The 20,145-nt window shown below is 56.7% G+C and overlaps 2 protein-coding genes across 2 annotated transcripts; both read left to right on the top strand.

The window, feature by feature from the left end:
- The first annotated feature begins 390 nt into the window (after positions 1-390).
- Positions 391-12,452, top strand: Nelfb (negative elongation factor complex member B). Its single transcript, XM_076845024.2, has 13 exons — positions 391-592; positions 691-854; positions 993-1,092; positions 1,453-1,683; positions 5,289-5,474; positions 6,315-6,427; positions 7,173-7,275; positions 7,471-7,566; positions 8,399-8,541; positions 8,635-8,741; positions 11,140-11,281; positions 11,546-11,654; positions 11,789-12,452. The coding sequence occupies exons 1-13, from the start codon at positions 491-493 to the stop codon at positions 11,933-11,935; spliced, it is 1,743 nt and encodes a 580-aa protein (XP_076701139.1). The 5' UTR covers positions 391-490; the 3' UTR covers positions 11,936-12,452.
- A 3,033-nt stretch (positions 12,453-15,485) lies between these two features.
- On the top strand, positions 15,486-19,681 carry Tor4a (torsin family 4 member A). The gene is made up of 2 exons (XM_076842984.2): positions 15,486-15,615; positions 16,389-19,681. The coding sequence occupies exon 2, from the start codon at positions 16,426-16,428 to the stop codon at positions 17,695-17,697; it is 1,272 nt and encodes a 423-aa protein (XP_076699099.1). The 5' UTR covers positions 15,486-15,615; positions 16,389-16,425; the 3' UTR covers positions 17,698-19,681.
- Positions 19,682-20,145: the final 464 nt, after the last annotated feature.

Here is a 20,145-nt window from a genome sequence, read left to right as displayed (position 1 = left end):
TCGTAACTATAAATATATGATTTGCCTCGAAAAATGTCGGTTCTGAAATCCACAAGCCGACAGCAGTTGCGCGCAGGACACGTGGTCTCGGATTAGAGGACCATTAGGCCTGTGGCGGACTGCGACAGCGAGACGGAACGAGCGTGCGTGGGCGGGGCCACGCCCGTAGCCCGGGCACCGCCCCTCGCTGGCTGTCCCTCGGTCTCTGTGGAGGTGGCGCGTAGATGCCCGGAACCTGAGTGCGGGCCCGGCGGCGTTTTCCCGGAGCGGTTTAGCTGTCGGACCCCGGCCGTGCGGGGCGGAAGTGGGCGGTGCGGGCCGTGCGGAGCCGCGCTGCGGGCGCGACCTGGCCGAACTGGAGGCGGCGGGGGAGCGCGGCTCCGGCGGCCCCCGAGGCCCGGGGGAGCGCGCTTCGGGGGCGTCTGCGGCGGCGCCGGGAGAGCGGTGCGGGGATGGGGCCCCGAGCCGGGCGACGGCGGGGGCCTCGGCCATGTTCGCGGGGCTGCAGGACCTGGGCGTGGCCAACGGCGAGGACCTAAAGGAGACCCTGACCAACTGCACCGAGCCGCTCAAGGCCATCGAGCAGTTCCAGGTGCGCGGGTCGGGCGGGCGCTGCTCTCCGCGGCCGCCCGGGTTGGAGGGGCGGGGACGGTCGGCAGAATTCACCGCGCTGACGCTCTGCTTCCGCAGACCGAGAATGGCGTGCTGCTGCCCTCCCTGCAGTCGGCCCTTCCCTTCTTGGACCTGCACGGGACGCCGCGGCTGGAGTTCCACCAGTCGGTGTTTGATGAGCTGCGGGACAAGCTGCTGGAGCGAGTGTCAGCCATCGCTTCGGAGGGGAAGGCCGAGGAAAGGTCGGTCCGCGCTTGCAGCCTCGGAATCGACTGGGCAACTTCTATGGTCCCTTTAGGACTATGTGTGAGGAGCACCCCCACCCCACCGCGCCTCCTGCATATGGAGACCCACTCCCTCAGTTGTGCAAGTCTTTGCAGGTACAAGAAGCTGGAAGATCTTCTAGAGAAGAGCTTTTCTCTGGTCAAGATGCCATCTCTGCAGCCAGTGGTGATGTGTGTCATGAAGCATCTGCCCAAGGTGAGAGCTTTGGTGCTACCCCTTCCGGGGAGACCAGTGTGCCATGAGGTACAGCTTGACCAGCTTACCTGCATGCCCTTGGTTGATGGAAGTCAGACTCAGCTTGGTGCAGGTAGCTACTTAGCTCTGGGGAGCTTTAATGAGCAGCTTGCCTGAGTCAGCTTCTCTCAAGTGGGCCACATGCAGACCAAAACTTGGGTCTCAACTCGTTGTGAGAGAGAGCTGTGGATATTCAGTCTGTCTGCCTGCACCTATAGGGACCATGGGATGGGGCTGGGCCAATGTGGTTTTCATGAGGGGGACCTGGAGGACACAGGTGCCACTCGCAGGAGGGTACAGGGCTTGTGTTTTGTCCTTTAGGTTCCTGAGAAGAAGCTGAAGCTGGTGATGGCTGACAAGGAACTGTACCGAGCCTGTGCTGTGGAGGTGAAGCGGCAGATCTGGCAGGACAACCAGGCACTCTTTGGGGATGAAGTCTCCCCACTGCTGAAACAGTATATCCTGGAGAAGGAGAGTGCACTCTTCAGCACAGAGCTGTCTGTCCTGCACAACTTCTTTAGTCCTTCCCCCAAGACCAGACGCCAGGGCGAGGTGAGGGGAGGCAGGGCATGCACAGGGCTTTGAGTGTGTGGGTTTGTTCCTGGAACATGTGGCCTGAAAGGTTGGTTGGTTGTGTGTTTGTGTACATTTTACTTTTTAGTGAAATTATATGGGAACAAAATTAATGCCTACAGGCAGGCCTTTAATGAAAAGTGACAGCCCCACCCCACTTCCAAAAAGCTTCTGCTTGGCCCTTAAGTTTTTTTGCTTTTTTTTGGTAACGGTGATTGAACCCAGGGACACTTAACCACTAAGCTATAGTTTCAACCCCTTTAAAATAAAATAATTATTTTTGTTTTGGGATAGGGTCTAACAGCTAAACTTTTTTTTTTTAATATTTATTTTTTTAGTTGTAGTTGGACACATACCTTTATTTTATTTACTTATTTATATGTGGTGCTGAGGATCAAACCCAGGGCCTCACACTTGCTAGGCAAGTGCTCTATCACTGAGCCACAATCCCTACCAGCTAAATTTTTCTTTAGTTTGTTAATGTGGTTGAATTCTTCTTCTACTACTATTACTACTTTTTTTTTTTTTTTAATATTTTTTAGTTGTCAATGGACTTTTATTTATTTATATGTGGTGCTGAGAACCGAACCCAGTGCCTCACATGTGCAAGGCAAGTGCTCTACCCTAGCTCCCATGGCTGAATGCTTTTTTTTTTTTTTTTTTTAATATTTTGTTGTAGATGGACACAGTATCTTTATTTTTAATTGGTGCTGAGGAGCGAACCTAGTGCCTCACATGTGCAAGGTGGGCACTCTACCACTGAGCTACAGTCGTAGCCCTGAATTCTTAAATAGTGAACTTAAGTTTCCATCTATTAGTAATGCTGATGTTATACCTGAACTCAGATTTGCAATAACTGGGCTGGGGACGTAGTTCAGTGGTAGAACATTTGTCTAGCATGCATGAGGCCCTGGGATCAATCCCCAGAACTATAATTTTTTTTTTACAATAACTGATATCTGTTTTTTTATACTGGGATTTTTTTAGTTAAATTTATTTTTTTCTTCTTTTTTTTTTTCTGGTACCAGGGATTGAACCCAGGGTCACTTAACTACTGAGCCACATCTCAGCTCTTTTTTTAAAATTTTGAGACAGGGTCTCTAAATTGTTTAGGGACTTGCTAAGTTGCTGAGGCTGTCCTTGAACTTGTGATTCTCTTTCCTCAGCCTCCCAAGTTCCTGAATCACAGGCATAAACAACCATGCCCAGCTTGATTGATTTCTTTTTTTTGGCAGGGGCAGTACCACGGATTGAACTTGGGCACTCAACCACTGAGCCACATCCCCAGTCCTATTTTGTATTTTATTTAGAGACAGGGCCTCACTCATTTGCTTAGTGCCTCGTTTTTGCTAAGGCTGGCTTTGAACTTGTGATCCTCCTGTCTCAGCCTCCCGAGCTGCTGGGATTATAGGCATTTAGTAGAGACATAAAACATTATTTAAGTCATCCCAGGTTAATGAAGAAAATATAGACAAGATCTATTTATTTTATTTTTGTGGTGTGGGGATTGAAACTGGGTTGTTTTACCACTGAGCTACACCCCCAGCTCTTTTTATTATTTGTCTTGAGACAGTCTTGCTACGTTGACTAGGCTAACCTGAAGCTTGGTCCTCCCTCCTGCCAGCCTCCCACGTTGCTGGGATTGCAGGCCTTCATCCTTGGGCCTCATCAGTTTACTATCAACTTAATCTTCTTCTTAAACTAATGTATTAAAAAAAGTTACTTTCAGTGTGTAACTGAATGTCAATGATTGTCATTGAGCTGTGTTGTCATTGAGCTATGTTTATTTTGGGGTCACTGAGTCTAAAATCTGGTGGGTCTTTCATGCCCTCAGCACATCCTCAGTTGCCACAGTTCAAGTGCCAAAGCCATGAGTGTGGCCTGTAGCTCCAGTGGGACTTCAAGGCCACATGGACCGGCAGCTGTGGGGTTGGAGGAGTATGTAGCTTACGCTGTCCCTGACCTCTGTCCCTTGCCTTGTGCTTGTTTATTCTCGGTTAGGTCCTTTGTAAACCTCTCATTCCATTGCTGTCAGAGCAGTGCTCCCCCTCCCCCAGCTTGCCCCATACTCCCCTGCCCTCCTCCTGTCTCCCGGATCTTCTGGTGACTGGGTGCTGATTTCTTTATTTGTTGCTTTCTCCTAAGTGTCTTCTTTCAAAAAGCTGCATTTTTATACATGTGAGAATTGCGGTGCGAAAGTGTCCGAAGAGCAGAAAGGAACAGGAGAAGCAGCTCCCACCCCCTTTCTCCCTCCTATAAGGGGGTACTACCCCGTCCCCTGCTGCATCCACCCCCACGAGTTGCTGCCTCGGGGCCCAGTTTCTGTGTGGGTTGTCTCTGGGTCACCTCGGTGTCAGTGCTCCTGGAGAGAAGTGGCATTGGCATCAGATCCCCGGCCATGCCCAGCCTCCCTCAGACTGGGCGGGCGGGCGGGCGGGCCAGCCACATTTCTATCTGCGGCTGCTTTTGTCCCTGATGTTTTCCCTCCTGGTCTCCTGGCTTCTCCTATGTGGCCACCTGCCGTTGGCTCCGCTTCTCCCCAGCATCGCGCGTTGACTGCGTGGCTCCTGAGCTTGTTTACTTTCTCCTCCTGATTTGAAGGCATCCTTTCAGAGTCCTGACATACTGGACGTTTATTTTGTTTTGACTTCACAGCTGATGGCTGGCTGGACTCGTAGTCACAGGCCTACTCTGTCATAGGCCTCTCTGCCCTTCTCCAGCATCTGTGTCTGTGCTCAAGTTGGCAGAGGCTCTGTCTTGTGGCATTTGGTTGGTGGCCTGTTGTTCCTCGCAGTCTGTTCTTGAGGCTCTGTGATTTTATAGTGCTGTGACAGGGAGCCTCAGGCCAAGGGGTTGCCTGTGGTCCATCCTCGTTCCAGTGAACCACGTCCAGGGAGCAGCTGAGCAGAGCTCTGTGGTGGCTGAGGCAGCACAGTGGGGTCCCCAGTGCTGTCCTGAGGAGGAATGAAGTGACTTATCTGTGCCAGGGGCCTAGGTGCCCATGTCCCTGCTTGGCCGTCCAGTGGCGGGAAGGGGGAATTGGATTTTGTTTGTTTTGTACACCTGGGGCCTCTGCCTGTGCTTTGTGGCCCTGGATGCTGGTGGTGGGACGAGGTCACACAGCCTCCAGCTGCAGTTGAAGACAGGGAGACAGGAGACAGGAGCCATGTGGGCTGGGTGGACAGCCTAGAGGATCAGGCAGCCAGCCTTGCAGGCCTTGAGTGTAGGCCCTAAGGCAGCAGGGCCATCTGCGTCTTCCCACAGGGGAGTTCTTCTGGGATGTCACTCAGTGCTGCCTCTTGCCTGGCCCCTCTTGACCGGGTAGGCAAGTACTTGAGGTCATAGGCTTGTGACCTTTCAGGGAACCATGGGGACTGGTGTGGGCTCACCACCCTAAGAAACAGCCTGCCACCTCTGGCAGAGTGACAGCATTTCACCTGAGAAGAGGCAGTGTCTGACACCAGCAGCCCAGAAAGGACACTCTGGAGGGAGTGTTGCTGTCCCAGGACTCGGCCACCTGTGTGGTGGCTGGGTGTAGGGTGGTGGGCGGTGTTCTGGGCACAGTGGCCTGTCTCTCCTGCCAGGTGGTGCAGAAGCTGACGCAGATGGTGGGGAAGAACGTGAAGCTGTACGACATGGTGCTCCAGTTCCTGCGCACGCTCTTCCTGCGAACCAGGAACGTGCATTACTGCACACTGCGGGCCGAGCTGCTCATGTCCCTGCATGATCTGGATGTGGGTGATATCTGCACAGTGGACCCCTGCCACAAGGTGCGGCCTCCGTGGTCACTTCTTCAGGGGTCCTCCCCTGCTGCTTCCCTGGCATGCAGTGTTCTAGGAACCAGTCAGGCATCAACCCGTGCCAAGTTCATGTCTTGAGCCGTCTGTCCATTCAGCTGCCAGCTGTGTGCTGGCATCTCTGCACACCCCACTAGGGAGGGTGGCATCCTCCAGGTGCCTGAGCCAGAGACCTGGGTGTCTTGGTGCCTCCCTGCCCTTTAGCCTAACTCTGCTGCAGCTGGGTGCATGCCCCCCTGGCTACCCTATACCAGTGCCCCGTTCCTCTGTCTTGTCAGCTGGCCTCTGGCCCTCCCTGGCCCCCAGCCCATGGGGCTTCTCACTGGCAAGTACCAGGGTGTTCCAGGAAGGGGGCTTCATCTGCCCTGTGTCTCCGAGCCCAGGCATGGCAGCACTGGGACCATTTCCCAGGGACCTTTGGTGTCCTCCTCTTGAGCCTCTCACTACTCTGAGTGCTACAGTGCCTGACGCACACCAGGGAGGTTCACGGAGAAGACAGGTCACCTCCCTGCACTGTCCTGGGGCTTGCTGCTTTTGTCCCCAGGAAGAACACCCCCTGCTTCCTGCAAGTCCCTTGTCCACCAGGAGGGCTCTGTGGTGCTTTCTGTCTCTGGGCATCTTCCCACCTTCTCCTGTGGCCCCTGGGTCTTGGGGTGAGGCTTGGGTCTGTGTCCTGTGTCTGCCTCTGCCTCTGGTCTCAGCTCCTCAGGCAGTGCTGTGCCCGAGGGAGGCAAAGGGCTGCAGCTGTCTCAGACCTTGCCTCTGGCTGTGGGAGGGTCCAGTCCTGCCCTGCTGATGCCCCTCTGCCTGCAGTTCACCTGGTGTCTGGATGCCTGTATCCGAGAGCGGTTTGTGGACAGCAAGAGAGCCCGGGAGCTGCAGGGGTTTCTTGATGGAGTGAAGAAGGGGCAGGAGCAAGTCCTGGGGTAAGGCATCCTGTGTTCCCACTCTTGCTAGCTGGAGCCATGCCAGTCCCCTGAGTCCATGGCTTAGGACGGGATCGTGTGGGAGGAGTTTAGGCAGCAGACACCTTCGTCTCTGCACAGATGCAGGGCTCATGTTCTTGAGGGTGCCAGGGTGGGGGTCCAGTGGCCTGGAGTCTGCTGCAGTTGGGGGCCTGCTCCAGGCTGAGGGCTCCCCGTGTCCTCTGGCTGGTTGCTATGTAGTCTGTCACCCTTCTCTTAGAACTCTGGCTTCTTGACTGAGCTCAGTCTGGGCCAGGCTTTCAGAAGCAAAGCATGTCCTTGTGTTTTGTTTTTTTTTTTTAATTTTTATTTTTTTTACTTTTCACCTCTAGTTTGAAAGAGCTTTCAATGGGTTGAGAATAAATTACAGGGGCTGGGGTTGTGGCTCAGCGGTAGAGCGCTTGCCTAGCTTATGCAAGGCCTGGGTTTGATCCTCAGCACCACATTTATAAAAAAGTAAATAAATAAAACAAAGATATTGTGTCCAAAAAAACAGAATAAATTACGAACCTTGTGTATTTTGTTGAGAGGACCAGAGTACGATCTGCTTGCTCCATGCAGAAGGAGAGCAGCTCCCAGGGTGGTGCCTAAGCCTCCCTGCCCAGCCCCTGCTGCCCTCAGCGGTCAGCACACTGTCAGCAGGCAGGGGCAGGACAGCCAGGGGCAGAACAGCTTCCCCAGTTCATGCTGAGGACTGCTCCCTCAGGGACCTGTCCATGATCCTCTGCGACCCCTTTGCCATCAACACGCTGTCTCTGAGCACCATCAGGCACCTGCAGGAGCTTGTCAGCCAGGAGACGCTGCCCAGGGTGAGTGCATGCATGCCCTGGTGTTGACACACGGCTCCACCTGTGGAGCTGGCTTTGATCCTGTGAGTGGGGCAGTTGGGATCCTGGATGGGGTCCCAGGGTCCTGGCATGACAGGAGAGATCCCACTGAGTATTGAGTGTGGTCAGAGGACAGCATAACCTTGGTGACTTCTGTTAAGGACTGTTTCTCCGCAGGACAGCCCTGACCTCCTGCTGCTGCTTAGGCTGCTGGCCCTGGGCCAGGGGGCCTGGGACCTGATTGACAGCCAGGTCTTCAAGGAGCCCAAGATGGTATGGTATTTGGCTTCCTTGCTTTGCTGCTACTTACAAGTCATGGTGAGGTGGCCCCTCCAGTCCCAGCTCTGTGTTCCTGGGGGCTTCCTTTAGGAAACACCAGGGATTTTGGGGGTGTCTTGATAGGGCTGGCTACCTACAGGGAGGTGGACTGCTCCCTATACACTTGGCCCATGGCATTTCCATAAGGGGCTGTAATCATGCCAGTTTGGGGGTCCACAGACAGCGCTGGGTGGGAGTCTCAGAAAGCCAGAAGTAGGAGCAGTGTCAAGGGTGGGCAGACCTTCCGGTTAGGTTGCACACACCTGTACTCCCAGCAACTTGGGAGGCTGAGGCAGGAGGATCCTGAGTTTGAGGCTAGCCTCAGCAACTTAAGCAAGGCTCTAGGTACCTTAGTGAGATCCTGTCTAAAAAACTAAAAAGAACTGGGCCTGGCATGGTGGCGCATGCCTGTAATCCCCATGGCTTGGGAGGCTGAGACAGTAGTATTGGAGTTCAAAGCCAGCCTCAGTAAAAGTGAGGCGCTAAGCAATTTGGTGAGACCCTGTCTCTAAGTAAAATACAAAAATAGGGCTAGGGATGTGGCTCAGTGGTCGAGTGCCCCTGGGTTCCATCCCCAGTGCCCCCGCCACCCAAAAAAAGCAAAACAGAGCTGGGTGTGAGTTTAGTGGTAGAGCTCCCTGGTTCAACCCGCAGTGCCCAAAGCAACACCTGGAAAGGGACAGGCAGACCCGAGGAAAGGGTGCAGTGTGGGTCCTCGGGGGTCTGCACTGGGGAGAGTCAGGCTGGGGACCCAGGGGCTGCTGACTCACAGCCTTTGTTCCTGCAGGAGGCGGAGCTCATCACCAGGTTCTTGCCCATGCTCATGTCCTTTGTGGTGGACGACCACACTTTCAACGTGGACCAGAAGCTTCCAGCTGAGGAGAAGGCCCCGGTCGTGTACCCCAGCACGCTTCCCGAGAGCTTCACCAAGTAGGTGCCGAGGCACCAGCAGGGCGTGTCAGGGCGGGCTGTGCTTGGCCAGTGCTGCAGGGGCCTGACGGGTCCTGGGCGCCATCTGCCCAGGTTTCTGCAGGAGCAGCGCATGGCCTGTGAGGTGGGGCTGTACTACGTCCTGCACATCACCAAGCAGCGGAACAAGAACGCGCTCCTGCGCCTGCTGCCGGGGCTGGGTGAGTCTGGACGTGCATCCTGCCGGGCAGGGGCCCAGAAGGCTGCTGGCCACTGTGTCCCTGCCCTCACATCCACCTTCCCTAGCTGTTGTCACTTTCAATCTTGTCTGAAGCTGTTGTCACTTTCAGTCTTGTCTTTCTTAGTAGGAAAGTGAGAGGCTGCTTACTTAGCCTTGTGTTTTGGGTCTTGTGATTTTTCCCACATAAAGGGGTGTAGGAGCCACCTTTTATCTTTTAATTTTTAAATATTTATTTTTTATTTTTTTAAAGAGAGAGAGAGAGAGAATTTTTAATATTTATTTTTTAGTTATTGGCAGACACAGCATCTTTGTTTGTATGTGGTACTGAGGATCGAACCCGGGCCGCACTCATGCTAGGCGAACGCGCTACCGCTTGAGCCACATCCCCAGCCCTAAATATTTTTTTTTTTTTTAGTTGTAGGTGGACCCAATACTTTTATTTTATTTATCTATTTTTGGTGCCGGGGATTGAACTCAGGGGCACTCGACCACTGAGCCATATCCCCAGCCCTATTTTGTATTTTATTTAGAGCCAGGGGGTCTCACTGAGTTGCTTAGTTGAGGCTGGCTTTGAATTCGAGATCCTCCTGTCTCAGCCTCCCAAGCCACTGGGATTACAGGTGTGCACCACCGTGCTTGTTATTTTATCCTAACTGCTGAAGGGCATGTGGCTCCTTGTGTCCCCAGAGGGCAGAGGGAGTGTGCCCTCCAAGGCCATTATAGTAGACCCACTTCCCCCAGGACCACTTGGAGGAGGTGACCCAGCCAGGAAGAGGGAGGGCTCTGGCTGGGCCTGTAGGAATAAGGCCACTATCCTGTTGGAGAGGTGCATGCTGTGCCCACTTGGTGACAGTCCTGGGTCTTGCTGCCCTGGGCTCACAGGCGTGTCTCTCAGTTGCTGGCTGCCTGCTTTCAGCTTCTGTGTGCAGGAAGCTCTGTGGGCGTGGCTGTGCAGACACCATCTGACTAAGTCCTCTCAGACTGGGCCTTGGTGACCTCTGGCTGCAGGTTTATTGTTTTAAAACAATGCAGACTGACCACCTTGCCACTCTGGGGTCAGAAGTCCTCAGTGAGCCTCATAGGGCCAGGCCAATGTTCTGCACAGAGGGCCCCTCTGCAGGCTCCCAGGAACCTGTCTTGTGCCTCTCCAGCAGAACACAGCTCCCCCCAGGCATCTGACCCGAGAAATGGTGGGGGCAGTGGGGGCTGAAGGGCTGGCTGCTTGTTGGCATTGTGAGGTCTCCAGGGACATGGTTACAAGTCGCCTTGACCTGCCTCGTCCCAGGTGTGCTCAGCACCCTGTCTTCCTCACACCTGGTTCTGGCTACTTGGAGTGGGTTGAGACGGGCAGTGGGCTCTCTTTCTTGGAGCACGTTGCTGCCCCTGGGGTGTGCCGCTCTGATCACGTTCAGGAGGAGCTCTCTTGTTCTTAGTATGAATCAGAATGGACGTGGGTTTTCTAGAATTTTCTGATTGTGGGAATTTCTGAGCTCTGAGAAGTCCCTGACACATGATCTGTGACTCTGAACAGTTTGTAGGCTCCTCTACAAAAGAAGGATGGTCGCTTCTCAGCAGGTTCGCTGTCACTTCTCGGGTCAGATGCCTGGGGGTGGCTGTGTTCCTGTGGCATCTGGCAGGCATTGTCGATGGGGTTGAGTGCTGCCTTGAGCCTTGCCTGCCTGCCCCCAGGTCTCCCATAGGCTTCAGGGCTTGGAGAGATCTAGGCATTGACAGTGGTACCCCTGGGGTGCCTGTGTCTCTCTGAAACGTCTCTCCACTGGTCCAGGCAGTGTCGGCCAGGTCTGCCCTGACAGGTCTCAGGGATGATGGCATCTAGTTCCCATCCCATCTGCACCAGTCCTCCATGCCCTGACCAGGCTGCAGGTGCTACCCTGCATGTGTGGGACTGCTGCCACACGGCGCCCCTAAGGACTGCTCGGGCAGGGCCTGGCAGTACCTGTGTTGTGTTGGTACAGCAAGACTTAGCTGCAGTTGGCTTCATGGTCTTTTCTGCTTTGGGGTTAGTAGCTTCAAAAAGGGGGTTTGGAAGCATTTGGTTTTCTCCTGAGGAATAGCTGGGTGGTTTGGAAGAGCTCCCTCCAGGCTGTGCTTTGGCTCTTCCTGCCTTTTCCTTGTTGGGCTGTGGTTTTTCTCTCTCTTGGGGCTGGTTCTCACCAGAGCCCTCAACCCTTGGGTAGAGCCTTCAGGAGGGGCCACCCTGTTTTCATCCCCACCCCCAGTTCACCACCCACTCACCTGGGACCCTATTCTGACCTCTGGGTACTTGGGAGTCCCTGGGGAGGCCCCAGGGCAGAGGTTGTCTGCCCTGGCAAAGGGGTGGGTGGTGGCTGGGCCAGGCCAACCTGCTGTGATTGCAGTGGAAACCTTCGGCGACCTGGCCTTCAGCGATATCTTCCTCCACCTGCTTACTGGGAGCCTGGCGCTGCTGGCTGACGAGTTTGCCCTGGAGGATTTCTGCAGCAGCCTCTTCGATGGCTTCTTCCTCACAGCCTCACCTAGGTAGGCCACACAGCCATGGGCAAGCCAGGCCAGCCAGACTTTCGTGTGCACAGAAGCCTGGCAGGTGAGGGGCTGCAGGTGGGTCTGTCGGGCACCATGGCTGCACTTGCCAAAGGGTTGCCCAGGTATAGTTGGGGGGTCCTGTCTCCAGGGCAGCAGGAGGAGCTGGAAGGGGCTTTTCCCCTGCAGTTGGGCTGAGCCTTGGAGGAAGGCAGTGTGTCCTCCTCTCAGCCCCTTGTCTCCACCGGCCCTGGCCTTTTCCAGGAAGGAGAATGTGCATCGGCATGTACTGCGGCTTCTCCTCCACCTGCACCCCAGGGTAGCCCCCTCCAAGCTGGAGGCTCTGCAGAAGGCCCTGGAGCCCACGGGCCAGGTGGGTGCTTGACCTCCACATCTGGAAATGCTGACCCTGGCCTCCTGTGCTTTGCTTGGTCTCTGGGGCCTTCCTCTGGGCTGCCCCGGGGCTGGCGGGTTCTTGCTGGTCCCACAACCTGGGTCTGTCTGCAGAGTGGAGAGGCTGTGAAGGAGCTCTACTCCCAGCTGGGTGAGAAGCTGGAGCAGCTGGACCATCGGAAGCCCAGCCCAGCCCAGGCTGCAGAGCCACCCGCCCTGGAGCTGCCTCTCCCCAGCGTGCCTGCTCCAGCTGGACTCTGAGGCTCTGCACCCAAAGGGCTGCTCAGGAGTGGGCCCCTCCTGGGACAGTCATCGGGAGAGGCTGTCCTGGCCTTGGGAGGGAGCTGCAGGGCCTGTGCAGTAGGGCACCCTTCCTCCCTCTTAGTTGCCTAGAGCTGGTCCTGGGAGGCACCTGCTCTTGCCCTGGGGCCTGGCAGTTTCCTGGAGCTTCATAGTGCCAGCCTTTTGGTGTTGGCAGTTCTCAGCCCGAGCACCTGGCCTGACATGAGTGTGGTGAGCCTGAGGGGAGGGAGTGCACATGGTTTTGGCCAAAGTAGGTGTGCTGGCCAGCGGCCTGAGCCGCTGGTGCACCGGTACCAGGGTGCTCATCCGACTGACGGAGGCCCTGCAGGCAGTGCCCCTCCCTCCCACGTGTACTGCCTCAGTTTACCCTGGGAGGAGATTGCTTCTTGCCCAGCTGCACTGACTGACCCTCAAGTGGGGAAATTGGGTGCACATTGAGGTTTCCACTTATGTAAATAAAAGACATTTTGGTAAATCTGCAGATGAGCCTTTTCTCTGCTGGCCCTGGGGGTTGGGTGCAGTTCAGAGATGGAGAATTCTTGGGGGGCCCTGTGAGTCCATGGTCCCCTTCTTGGGCCACTGTCCTTGAATGCCAGGCATAGACTGCTAGAAGCCCCTCAAGGCCTCACAGGCTGCATGGTGCTAAGACAGACCAGCTCCTTGGTGTCTGTCTTTTGGGTCCAGATGAGCCACTCACTCCCTGCACAGATGGGGGACACAAGGCCAGGGCAAGCCCAAGGGCACTGGCGCACCTCTGGGGTGGTTCTCTTCAGATGAGCCTGTATAGCTGGGCAGTGGCTTAGGGAATATAGGCTGGCCACTGGGCATTGCTGGTCTTGAAGACATGACTGAGCAGGACTACTGGTCTAGGTATAGGAGAGCCTTCCTGGCTCTTTCTGGGGTTAGGTGTGTGTGGGGAGGTTTCTGCCAACTTTCCCACTTGGGAATGAATCAAGCCTTGCTGCCCATTGCTAGTCGGGCAGGGGAGCAGGCAGGTGGACTATCTGGGTAATCTAGGGAGGACTCTGTCCAAAGGGGAGCATTGTCTGTTTTCTGTTGCTAGACACCCATAGACGGGGTGAGTTATAAGAAAACAGGGACCTGGGGCTGCAGAGGGCGCCCTGGGAAAAGGCAGGGAGAGTGTATGTGGGCCTTCATTAGTCACTTCCCTTGTTTCCTTGTTGTTTTCTTGTGGCACTGAGGACTGAACCCAGGGGTGCTCTACCTTGAGCTACATCCTCAACCCTTTCTATTTGCTTTTTAAAATATTTTTTAGTTGTAGATGGACACAGTACCTTTATGTGGTACTGAGGATGAAACCCAGGGCCTCACACATGCTAGGTGAGCGCTCTACCACTGAGCCACAGCCCCCCCCCTTTTTTTTTTTTTTAATTTTGAGACAGGGTCTTGCCAAGTTGCCCAGCCTGCCTCACACTAGCCATCCTCCTGCTTCAGCCTCCTGAGGGCTGGGATGACAGGTGTGGGACACTGTGCCCAGCTCTCCTTTTCAGTCACCGGGACCTCATCTTGGGGCTCCAGCATGACCACCTTAACTAACCCTAATTACTTCCCAAAGGTCCACCTCTAAGCACAGTTGTAGGGTTTCCAAGTCAGTATCTCCTGACGGAGATCAGATTTCAACATGGGAGCCTGTGGGGGACACTCCATCCACTTCCAAATCATGGGGTGGGGTGGGGTGGGTACAGGTGCCAGGGCACTGTGGGGAGAGGGGGTGGGAGGGCTAGGAAGGAAAGGATAGGGCTGTGGGTAGAGCGGCCAATAGAGTGGACACCTGGCCAGGTCACTGGCAGTGAGAAGGGCCTTCTTGAGTTTATGGTGAAGTCAGCCTTGGTCAGTGCACTGGGTTCCGCCAGTGCCCCTGGAGTGTGGCTGTGCAGACAGTGTCCTGCTGGGGGTGCCTCGGGGTGGCGGGGGCAGGGTGGGAAAAGGCAGTACATGAGGGAGTGGGGCCAAGGGCCCCAGGGTTTGGCAGAACCCTGGGGAACAAAGTTACTAGGAGGGAGGACTGTAGCATTGCCAGCAGGACTGTGACCAAAGAGAATGTCAGGGAGCATGACCCTGGGGACACCCACGGGGATGCAGTAGACAGAGGAGGATTTAGGGGGCTGCCCATCTTCAAGCAGTGGGTCTCCTGGTGAAGTGCCCTTTCAGAAAGAAGCCTGAAGACCCAGATGGCATTTGCAAATGGCAGCATGACGTCCACAGGCAATGGGACTACAGAGGGGTTGGTAGGTGGGAGGGGAGGCCTCCCAGGTCGGGGGTGGGTTGGGATGGGGCTGGCAGATGACATAGTGGGAGTTTGATTCTAGGGTCCCCTTCTCCATGGGGGTGAATGCTCTGGGGCATGAGCTCCTTGAACACTGTCACTCCCTTCTAGTGAGTCTCCTCACTCCAGTGTGGGGCTCTGGACTCCAAAGGGTTTGGTTGGTCAGCCTCTGGCAAAAGCAGGAGGCCAGCATTGGACTCAATTGGACACTGGCTTGCTCCTTTCTTGCAGGCCTGGCCAGTTGCACCTGCCCCTCAAGGCCCCAGCCCCAGGGTCCTCCCTGTGTCAGAAAAGGCAGAAAGGCAAGAGGGGGCCTGTGACCCTGAAGGACTCCTCATGTGGGACCTCAGGGCCTGGACAGCCAGCCTCCTGCCCTGGCATTCCTGTCATGTAGATAGAGGGTGACATGGGCAGGACCGACTTTGGTGGTGTTCCTAGAGCCTGGGGGACTCTGGACTGTCTGATCCTGTGTGTGGCATAGAACTGAGTTAGCCAGAGTGATCCAGAGACAGAGAGGTCCATCCTGGCCACTCCTCAGAAGGTGGTAAGGGCTGCTGCTGGTTCCTGGGAGCTCAGGACTTCTGGGCTGGGCATGGACGAGACCAGCTTCCTTACACAATGAGGGGCCAAGAGCTATCCATGAAAGCTCCTCTGGGAATGGGAGTGGGGATCAGGCACCGGCAAGCAGGTGGCCAGGAAGGGTCCCCAGTTAATTCTGAATTTGTTCCTCTAGAACTTCTGCCTCAGTATGTCCTATGTGGGAGGATCCAGGCTGGTGGACAAAATAAGGGGGGGGCCTCTCAGAAGAGGGGGAGGAGAGAGGAGACAGGAAAGTAAGGGAGGGATTGGGGGCACCCAACTCAGCTGGACAAAGGACCCTGCTTTCCTCTTGTTTACTGTAGCCTGGAGTCCCAGTGGGCCCTGCTGGGTCAGGTGGAGATGTCCTGGGGAAGGTGGGGGTCCATGGAGGTCAGACTAAGATGCAAGGAGCCCAGGGGCCAAGGGAAAGGGGCCCTTAGTATCACCAGGTGTTCTGGGAGAGCCACAGGGCTGCAAAAGGAGCTGACCTGCTGGAAGGGGGTTCTGGGCAGGCCAGAAAGGCCTCCCTGGCTGGCGCCTCTGTCCAGCCCTAGTCCCGCCCGGCCGCACCCCTGACTCACTTCCTTTGCAAGGAACGGAAACCTCCCCAGAGCTTCCTCTGCTCCAGACGCTTCCTGGGGACCCGCAGGTGTCGCTGCCCACTCCAGGCCTCAGCTGGCCCAGGAGGCCCCTGAACCACCCATCTCTCTCTAGGAAGGACAACATTTCCTGCTTCCTGCTCCAGCCAGAGTTGGGGAACACTGAGCTGCAGGTAGGGGGTGGGCTGTGGGGTGCAGGGACCCACACCAGCCTCCCAGGGTCAGGGCTTCATCCCTCTTTCCCCAGTCTTCTTTCTGTCCATCTTGAGCCCCACCTCAGCTGGCCTCTGGGGGTCTCTGATGCTGCCCTGTTAGTCCTCACTGGCAGCGCCGTGGGTGGGGGTGGGGTGGGGGGAGGGGCCGGCGGATATATTGGGAAGACCTCAGTTTCTGGTGTAGGGGACTGGGAGGCCTGGGAAAAATCAGGGGACAGTGTTGGGGCCCCTTCTCCAAAGCATATTTGCCAGAATCCCCCCCCCTCCCGTCCCTGAGTAGTGTGGTGTCTCTGAACTCCTGGGGGGTGCTGGAGCTTCTGCTTCTTGGGGCCCTGCCTTGGGACGCAGCGGCCCCTGGCGCCAGATAGTCCGGGAGCTGCTGACGGGGGCGGGGTCCGGCTTGACCCTTCTTAATTCCTAATCGCCCGAGTGGCCCTCCAGGAAGCTGGGGTGGCCACGAGATAAATTGCATGCCCTACCCCCAGCCACTTCCTCAAGGCCCTCAAGGCCCGCGGCGGTTTCTGGGAGGACCAGAGAGATTTGCATTGGGGCCCCACCGAGCAGTTTCCTGGTCAGTGGGGCGAGGTGGGACCAGATTCTGGCGTGGGGCAACCCAGGTGGTACCCCGCAAGGCCCCGCGGGTAATAAGGTCACTTGGGGCCAGGGTTTCTGTCGGCCCGCGGGGGAGGGCTATGGAGAGTCCGAAGACCCTCCCTATTTTCCTGTTGCAGGGAACGTGACCTGCATGCCGAGCGCAGATTCTGCGCCATGGACTGCGGCCAGCCCAGCTTGGAGTCCGCAGCCGCGGACCCCAGAGCCTCAGGCCCTTGCGTGATTGCTCCGGTGCGCGCTGTGCTCCGCCTACGCCGCCGCGTGTGGCTACTGCGCAAGCGGCGACTCCTGCAGCTGGGCTCTGGGTCCGATACTGGGACCGGGGCGCTCAGGCCTGGCTGCGGCTCTGGGGCCCTGCGCGGGGAACTGGACCAGCCGAAATTCTTCACCTTCGACGGCCCAGCGGAGCTGTCCTCCAGGACGCTGCGCAAGAGGCGCCGGCGCAGCCGCGTGGTGCTCTACCCTGAGGCTTCGCGCAAATACCGACCTCGCGCAGAGCGCCGGAGCCGTGCACAACGATGCCTGCTGCTCCTCGCAGCCATCGTGGGTTTCCAGGTGCTCAATGCCATTGAGAACCTGGACGATAACGCTCAGCGCTACGACCTCGATGGGCTGGAGAAGGTGCTACAGCGAGCTGTGTTTGGCCAGCCGGCCGCCGTGGGCCGCATTGTGTCGCTGTTGCGGGACTATCTAGCCACGCATGTGCATAGCCGCCCGCTCCTCCTGGCACTGCATGGGCCCAGTGGCGTAGGCAAGAGTCACGTAGGCCGCCTCCTGGCACACCACTTCCGCGCGGTGCTCGAGGACAGCGCGCTCGTGCTGCAGTATCACTCACGGCACCACTGCCCACAACCACGCGCTGCGCAGGACTGCCGGGAGGATCTGGCGCGGCGTGTGGCTGCAGTGGTGGCACAGGCCGAGGCGGAAGAGAAGACCCCTCTCTTGGTAGTGGACGAGGTGGAGCTCCTACCGCCAGCGCTGCTGGATGAGCTAGACGGCTTCATGCAGCAGCAGCGTTCGCACCACTTTCACAATGCCATCTACGTGCTCCTTAGTGGCACAGGTGGCGCGGAGATCACCCGATTTGTATTGCAGAACGCCTCCCGCGCGCAGCCCCTGCATCCTGACAGAGTCCATGGTGCTCAAGCCGCTGCAGAGGAGTCCGAGGAGGAACTGCATGCCAGTCTTCGGGAGCTCCTGGCCCGCGAGCACCCACTGTGGCAGGCTGCGGCCATCGTGCCCTTCCTGCTGCTGGACAAGCAGGACGTGGTCAACTGCTTCCGGGATGAGATGGCCGGGGAGGGCTTTTTTCCTGAGCAGGCTCGTGCAGAGCTCCTGGCCTCACAGCTCAGCTACTACCGTGTTGCTGGCCGTGAGTTTGCTATCACTGGCTGCAAGCAGGTGGTAGCCAAAGTGAACCTCTTGTAGCACAGGCTCACACACTGTGTTGGTGCAGCAGGAGGAGTGTGGGTGTGTGTGACCTGTGGTCACTAAGCTGCTTCACCCTAGAAGCTGGGGAGGCTGGCGGAGGTGTCTCAGCTCCGTGCTCCCAACTTCCAGTTCCACCTCAGAGCCCTGAGTTTGTCCCTGGGGTCATCAGGAGAGTAGCCATCTTCCTCCATACCTGCTATGCCCAGCACATCCCAGGCCTGTATGATGGGGTTTTGTTAGCAGCCCTAGGAGGTGGGCAGTCTGCTCTCAGGGTACAAATGACCTCAGAGGGCAAGCAGCCCCTAGGGCCACACAGCTAATCCCTAAGGTCACAGAGTTGGGATGTGAACCCAGCTCAATGGGTGCTTGCTGCAGCTTCCACAACCCCCAAATACACCCAGTGGCCCCCTGCACACCTCTTGGGCTTAGGGGCCCAAGGGCCATGAAAGCATTGGAGCAGTTGGGTGTCTCCACACCAATGAGTGATCCCAGATGCTCTGGATGATTCAGGCTGACAGTGGTAGTAGGTGGGCCTAAATGGGGGGCCCTGAACTCTTTGGCTCCTACTGTCCTGGCCACTGAGCCCTGGCCACTGATCCACTCCAGGGCCCTGAACTGGGAAAGACGGCTATACAGAGATGCCTTGGATGCAGCTAGATGTGCAGAGCCGTGGCCTTGGATTCTTTTCCCAGGTGGAGTGGAGGGGGTCCCTACATCCTGGCCCCTTCCTGGCCTGCAGGCTCTGGAGATGACACCCCGTGGACTCCACAGCCAGCACTTACAGCAGTGAGTGAAGGAAGTCCTGCTGTTTACACCCGCCTCCCCTCCAGGAGCCATATTTCCAGGAACAAGAGGCTTGCAGGCTTGGCTATCTAGGGAGCAGTGGAGGGAAGGCGCCTCAGCAGATCCTGCCCCCTGCTGGCTGAGTCTGCCGTGCGGACCCTCCCTGCGCCTTGCTGTGGAGGTGGCTTGTCCTTGGTAGTATAGGCGTCTGGACACCACGGTTGTGCACCTGTCTTCCCCTCCTGTCCACCAGACGCTCAAGACCGGAATGCTCCGCCTCCCGGACTCCTCCCTCGGTGGGCGTTCGCAGCGCCCGACTTAGTTCTGGAGCGGCCTCAGTACTGCCGCCTGGTGTCCGCGCCCAGCTCCGCCCCGGAGTCTGCGCGCCGCACTCGCCACCAACCCTGTCCCAGAGCACGCCGTGTAGTAGGGAAACTGGAGCAAGGACTAGCGGGTGGCAGGAGGGGAGGGTCCAGCAAAGTGGCAGGGCCGCCCTCGTGAAGCACGGCCATGCACGCGCGCACCCTGGTCTTAACTCAGTTCGACCACGTCTCCAGGGACACCTTCTCCGAACCGTGACCACCGGAGTCTAAGGTGTCCTTAGAAGGGTTCGCTGCTTAAGTGGTCACCCGAGCATGCTGGGTTACTGTCCCCCTTCCAACTCGCCCTGGCGGCGGTCCGCGGGCTTGGGCACTTGGATCTGGGTAGATTCGAGCCTCTCAGAACACTGAGCGAGCGCGCAGGTTCAGGGCTTGGCCCGGGTATCTGGGTTGCACTGGGTGATAGAACCTCTGCTCCTGATGCTTGTGGGGTGGGGTGGGGTGGCCAGCTGTGGGAGCCCAGGACTGGCTCCATCTATCCTAGCCCAACTTGCGGGAGACAGCCTGCAGCAGGAAGTCCAGCTGGGCAGTCCAGTGACCTGCATTGATGCTTCAGGGGTGTGTGTGAGAGTTGCTGAGCCGGAGGCCATGTCCAGCCTGGGCAGGAGTGCTGTTGGGGTCCTCACCACTCCCCAGGAGGGCCCCCAGGACCATCACCACCACCCACCACCCCTGCCCACACACAGAGCACTCAGCCACAGGTGTGGCTTGCCCAGCCAAACATGGCCTGTTCCCAATCAGCAGCACCTGACAATCCAAGCAATCTTATTTTATTTATTTATAAAACATTACATGGAGTCTAATTTCTGTGCTTAAGAGGAATGTGCAGAAAATGTCGGGGGCTGGTTGTGTCACGCCTGTTAATAAATTGTGTGGCTCAAATCTAACAACCTACTTTTTTTTGGTCAATTTCTCTCTCAGCCTATATTTATTGGGTCATACGAATTAGATTTTTTACTTTCTAATATTTGAGAAATGTCAGAAGAGGGACTTGGTACAGGCTGGCAGGCTGATGGAGGGCAAATGGGTAGAGTCCAGCTCAACACCAAGGCTTTCCAGGAGACCCATGAACAGCTGGAAGGTCCCCTGGACAGGTGCTGAGGGCAGGCTCCCAGGCTCCGCCTATTGGGAGCGACCTACTTTTCAGACTGTCCCAAATGGGACAGGCAATTTCCTCTGCATGTGTGTGGTCCATGTACACTGTCCTGAGGCACCTTTGGACCCCAGGTGTCACCATGTAATGGTTCTTTGGTCTCTAACAGTGGATTTTTCTTAAAATGCA

The sequence above is a fragment of the Callospermophilus lateralis genome, chromosome 2, assembly GCF_048772815.1.
Source record: "Callospermophilus lateralis isolate mCalLat2 chromosome 2, mCalLat2.hap1, whole genome shotgun sequence".
NCBI classification, from domain to species: domain Eukaryota; kingdom Metazoa; phylum Chordata; class Mammalia; order Rodentia; family Sciuridae; genus Callospermophilus; species Callospermophilus lateralis.
The sequence above is the reverse complement of the archived record's forward strand: the minus strand, read 5'-3'. Positions and strand labels throughout refer to the sequence as shown.

What these genes read in the sequence shown, in the direction of transcription:
- Nelfb (XM_076845024.2), top strand. Translation starts at nt 491, where the DNA reads ATGTTCGCGGGGCTGCAGGACCTGGGCGTGGCCAACGGCGAGGACCTA. An exon ending in AGACCAGACGCCAGGGCGAG is followed by an intron (nt 1,684 to 5,288) that starts GTGAGGGGAGGC and finishes CTCTCCTGCCAG; the next exon opens with GTGGTGCAGAAGCTGACGCA. An exon ending in CTTCCCGAGAGCTTCACCAA is followed by an intron (nt 8,542 to 8,634) that starts GTAGGTGCCGAG and finishes CCATCTGCCCAG; the next exon opens with GTTTCTGCAGGAGCAGCGCA.
- Tor4a (XM_076842984.2), top strand. Translation starts at nt 16,426, where the DNA reads ATGGACTGCGGCCAGCCCAGCTTGGAGTCCGCAGCCGCGGACCCCAGA.